The sequence below is a fragment of the Sorex araneus genome, chromosome 6 (genome assembly GCF_027595985.1).
Source record: "Sorex araneus isolate mSorAra2 chromosome 6, mSorAra2.pri, whole genome shotgun sequence".
Lineage (NCBI taxonomy): Eukaryota > Metazoa > Chordata > Mammalia > Eulipotyphla > Soricidae > Sorex > Sorex araneus.
In genome coordinates, this window is record NC_073307.1 from 149,561,693 (window position 1) to 149,567,490 (window position 5,798).

Here is a 5,798-nt window from a genome sequence, read left to right on the forward strand (position 1 = left end):
GGACACATAAGACCTATTTTATGCGATTGTCATCCTAGCAGCATCTCTGGAGGTGGAGAGTAAACTTAGAATTAAAATTAGGTCCCAATGAATTTAATTAGGGAAGAATCATCCATGGAGATGAGCCAAGTGTACAGCATGTACTCTTGTTCAAATGTAGACAAGGTGTTTATAGACCTTTTCCCTTACCTCAGAGACTGTTTCATATACCAGTACTTGAATGGATTTCTGAAGAAATGCAATGATGAATTCAAATCATATGTACAGTACATTAGATATTTTGCATTTTTAAGGCAAGTCAAAGTTCAGCTATGTGTTATGGTGGCAACCGGCCGTTATAATTCTTTTCAGGAGACAAGTTCATATTATTTCTCTGACTCATTTTTATTGTTCAAAACCTAAATGTTCAGAGATTTATCCAAAAACAGTCCACAGTTTTCTCTTACAAAGTGGACTTTTTGGCTTGCCTTTTAAGTTCGTATTCTCCCTTGAACATGTATCTCATTTCCTTGTCTCTGTGGGTTTTTTTGATTTATTTTGCTTGAAATTTTTAAATCTGGAAGAGTCACTGTTCTCTCTTGACCACAGTTCTGTGTTTTCTCTTCCATCTTTCTAAGTAAGTTTTGTTCAACAAGAACTATCTTGCTTTATTTATTTCATCTCTTCCTGAAATTCTCTCTCTGTGAGGAAAAGGTGACATATATACAATGCCTGTGCTGAAGTTGGGACTGACTTGATTTAGCCCATGCATTTCCCAGAGCTCTGAAATCCAAGGTGTGTCAGGGTCAATGTGTAAACACTTTTCTGGGGCTGACCGCACTCGACTGAGCCATGGACAATAGCTCCCACCTCATATTTTCAAAATAAACCAATTTTTCTTCACTAAAAAAGAAAAATAAAGCAGCAGACCCTTGTTCTAACTAAAAATGTTGAGTTAGTACTTGTTTTTCATTAAGAAAAAACACTTATGGCAATGCAATTTGGGATCTCTTTGTTCAGGTCCTTTGAATGGTGTAAACTATTTGTATTTATTTTGAAAATGCTGATACTGTAAAGTGATGGTTTGCAAAAGACTACTGAAATCAATTTGACTTTTTTCAGGCATGGAAAAATATGGTTACCTGGAAAGAGTTCAAGGTGTGATGATGGTGCCTGCATTTTCGTTCTCTCTACATACAGAGATGGCATAGCTGTTTGAAGTGCAAGAGAGAAGCCCGCCGTTCAGCAGGTAAGTGGAATGTTTCTCTCATCAGACAGAGTTACAGGAACATTAAAAAAAATTTGTATTGGATCACTGTGAGATATAGTTACAAAGCTTGCATATTTGAGCTTTAGTCACACAATGATCAAACACCCATCCTTCAACCAGTGCATGTTTTCCAACACCAATGTCCCCAGTAACCCCACCTCCTCCAACTCTTCTCCTGCCTCCATGGCAAACAATTTCACTCATACTCTCTCTCTAATTTTGGGCATTATGGTTTGCAATACAGATACTGAGAGGTTATCATGTTTGGGTCTTTATCTACTTTCAGCACACATCTCCCATCCTGAGCGATTCTTTCAACCATCATTGTCTCAGTGATCCCTTCTCTATTCCAGCTGCCCCTCTCCAGCTCATGAGACAGGCTTCCAACGATGGGGCAATATTTACAGGAATATTTTTAATTCAAAGTTTCTGAATTAGACCTTACACTTTTCAAAACTCTAGCTGTCAATTGAGAATTCATAGGTTTTTCAAAAGTGCTGGGGGGTTATGATGATCCACATTGTGGGTACCTGAGCTGAGTTATTACTAAGCTATATGGGGACTAACTTAACTTTGCAAAGTATTCTTGGTTATTTTCATATTACGATGATTGATCACGATTTTTATTTATCTAACATATATATTCTTTTTTATTCCTCTGCCCCTCTCGGAGAGCCCAGCAAGCTACCGAGAGTATGCTGCTCGCAGGGCAGAGCCTGGCAAACTACCCATGGCATATTCAATACGCCAAAAACAGTAACAACAAGTCTCACAATGGTGACGTTACTGGTGCCTGCTTGAGCAAATTGATAAACAACAGCAGGACAGTGACAGTGACAGTGATATATTCTTTTATTTTTGGGTGTCCACTCTCTGTACTGAGGTTCTCAGTGGCAACCAGTACTTTTCTCTTTAGGACATGGGGATTCTGTAGCTACAGATATGAAAAACAGGACCTTACCCCTGCAATGCATGTTATACCACTTGAACCACATATTCAGACCCTTACATTAGGGTTTTAATTCTTAAAACTAAATTTAAACGTAACTATTTGGGTATATCTTAGGGACCTCTTCTAAACAATCTCACATTCTACAATTTTGTATGTATTGGAAGAAAATCACTATACTTACTTTTTCCACCCCACAAAATCACAAAGGTATTTATGATTGAATTTCTGGCATATCATATTCCATCACCAATACCCTCACCCCAGTATCCACCCCACTGCACTAAAGTCCCCAGTTTTGCTCCTTTCCCCAGTCTGCCACTCTGGCTGGCACATTTCTACTCCACTATTGTCCTGGTGTGACTTTCCCTAATATATCCTCCCCCAACCTCATGCCCTTGCCACTTGCACCCCTGTGACAAGCTTTTAATGAAGACAAGTTTTCCCGATTTTCATTTCTATTGCCTTTGGGCAGTTGATATTTCCCTTCAAAGTTTCTTTATATCCTGCATATGAGAAAGAACACACTGAGTCTATTCTCCTCCCTCTTACTGATTTCACTCAATTTCAGTCAATGAATACTCTTCAGATCCAACCATGTAGCAGCAAATTGCTTGACTTCAACATTTTTCTATAGCCAAGTAGCACGTTGTACCAATGTTTTGAGTGAGAAAAAAAATTACCTTAAAATTTCAGAATGTCACACAAAATATTATATTTACAGCTAATTTTCTCCTGGACTCTACAAAGAGACAGGCAGGAGAACCAATGGAGCAAAGGAACAACGTGACTGAGTTTGTCCTCTTGGGGCTCACTCAGAGCATCCAAGGTCAGAAGATATTATTTGTTGTCTTCTTGCTGTGCTACATTGCGACAATGGTGGGGAACCTGCTCATTGTCGTGACTGTGATGGTCAGTCCAAGCCTGGATGCCCCTATGTACTTCTTTCTTGGCAACTTGTCATTCATGGATGCCATTTATTCAACGACAATCACCCCAAATATGATTATAAACTTGCTCTATGTGAAGAAAACCATTTCCTTCCATGGTTGCATGTGTCAACTTTTCATAGAGCACTTATCTGGGGTTTCTGAGATTTTAATTCTGGTAGCTATGGCCTATGACCGCTATGTGGCCATCTGTAAACCCTTGCATTACTCAACAATTATGAATAAACAAAAGCGTATATTGTTGCTGCTGTTGTCCTGGTTTGGGGGCTTTTTGCATGCTGTAGTTAAAATCTTTTCTGTTTACAAACTTCCCTTTTGTGGCCCCAATGTCATTGATCATTTCATCTGTGATATATACCCCTTACTAGAACTTGCCTGTACTGACACTTACATTATTGGTCTCACTGTGATTGCGAATGATGGGACAATTTGTGTGGTCATTTTCGTGCTCTTACTCATTTCCTATGGGGTCATTCTGCGCTCCCTAAAGAATGTTAGTCAGGAAGGGAGGCATAAAGCCTTATCTACCTGTGGCTCCCACATTACTGTGGTGGTCCTCTTCTTCGTTCCCTGCATTTGTACTTACGTGAGACCTCCAACTACCTTACCTATTGATAAGTCTATGACTGTATTTTACACTATTGTAACTCCCTTGTTGAATCCCCTAATCTATACTCTGAGAAATGCAGAAATGAAAAATGCCATGAGAAAACTCTGGACAAAGAAACGACACTGAGAATGGAGAAGACAACTATATTATCTAATTTAGTTAGGAGCTGCTCTTTTCAGAGCATCATATATGAGTATTTGTAGCATATTTTCCTAGGTGCTTGTGCTTTGGGCATAATAGATTTTGTTTTGTGAAAAATCATCAAATATATTTAAATTGCTCATATTTTTCTTAGTAAAATGTATTTTTCAAATGTATTTTAATATTGTCATAAATTTTTGCAACTATGCTTACTCATTGCATAAAAATATCTGTTGAAATAATAGATTTTTTCTTTGATGCATCGTGTCATAGTTGTTACTGTAAATTTAAGGCATTTAACTTATTTTAGTATTATCCAGATATATTCTAATATATTATTTTGGTTAGATGCTTAACATATTGTATTTAAATGGAGAATTTGATATTTCTAACATGAATCTTAAGGATAAGTTTATTACTTGAACATAAATGAACACTGTAGATACATCGTAAAATAACTAAAGAGTACAGATTTTTTAATTGGAAAGTCATATGTCTCTAATTGTAGTGATTATTTTTGATGTCATGGTTTCATATAGAATGTTACTCACTCCATATTTCAAAATATCTGATAAAATATCTTCCATTTCTCAGATACTACATGTACTTTTAAGTTAATGTTTCACATTCTTTTATGGCATCTTGATATTCACATATAAATGTTGCATATTTTAACATCTATTATCAGTTGAAAGCACCAAATATTTTGTGTGATGTCAATTTCAAAAAAAATTAGCAATGTAATTTTTACACCTTGTTATCAGAGTACAGATTATTGGATCATAAGTAGTTCAGAATATGATGTTTTATTTGACTAGTCCTCATTAATAGAAGCTTCTCTCAAGAGCTTTATGAAGCTTGAATATAATATTTATTGCTTCTAAAGTGGTAGAAAGTCTATAGTAAAAAAAATAAATTCTGATATTGCTTCCCTTGTTTAATGTAGATTCATGAGTGACTGAGGCTCTGGTGGGAGGGGTCTTTTCCCTGAAAAATCTCACACATGATGTTACTTATATCATATGTTTCTATAATTAAGTACTCCAACCTTAGACATCTATAGTCCCAATATTTGTCTTCACAGATGGTATTTCCTCATACATGGAAAAATAATTAAATAGGTGAATAAATTGGATGAAAGTCATAAATCATATAATTGTGGATAGAAATAGATATTTGAGATTTACTGTTGCATATAGAAATGCTGATTTATAATGGTATGCATCTGAACTGCAGTTCTAATATGTAACTGTGGCCTAATGAAAACTATTTTAAACTTTAAAGTAAGACAGCACAGAAAATCTACTTGAGTCACTTGCTGTGTGAAGACAAAATGAGAAGATGATTATCTATCAACTGGCTTGTAAATCTATCAACTGAGTTGTAATTCCTTGACAGAATTAGAATCTACCAGTCATGTTAGTTTTGGGTTTGTCCATCAGAACAGTGAGCAATAAATGATTTTTATTTTTACTTTCTTGGCTTTTTTGGGGGGACAGGGGTCACACCTGGCAATGCTCAGGGGTTATTTTTGACTCTGCATTCAGGAATTACTACTGGTTATGTTTGCGTGATCAGATGGGATGCCGGGGATTGAACCAGGGTCTGCTGCGGCCATGGCAAACACCCTACTCACTGTACTATTTCTCCGGCACCAATAAATGACTTTTAAGTTACCAGTTCTTTGGCATTTTGTTTTAGCTGTCAAGATGAAAACGGACAAGTTAAATTCCAAATTTATTTATTTCTTATTATAAGATAAAAATCTTGGTTAGTAGACCGATTCATTGTTTTATAATCTCTTTGAAGTTAGGAGAAATTGCTAAAAGTCTTTGAACTGCTTTTTGAATCATACCTTGGACATACAATCTTATCCATAAACTGTCATCTATATTCTTG

The 5,798-nt window shown here is 36.3% G+C and overlaps 1 protein-coding gene across 1 annotated transcript; it reads left to right on the forward strand.

The window, feature by feature from the left end:
- Window positions 1-2,966: 2,966 nt before the first annotated feature.
- On the forward strand, window positions 2,967-4,296 carry LOC129405721 (olfactory receptor 4A15-like). The gene is made up of 2 exons (XM_055142872.1): window positions 2,967-3,875; window positions 4,288-4,296. Exons 1-2 carry the CDS (start codon window positions 2,967-2,969, stop codon window positions 4,294-4,296), a joined length of 918 nt encoding a protein of 305 aa, XP_054998847.1.
- Window positions 4,297-5,798: the final 1,502 nt, after the last annotated feature.

Bases quoted from the DNA above. Each gene is read 5' to 3' on its own strand.
- LOC129405721 (XM_055142872.1), top strand. From the start codon at position 2,967: ATGGAGCAAAGGAACAACGTGACTGAGTTTGTCCTCTTGGGGCTCACT.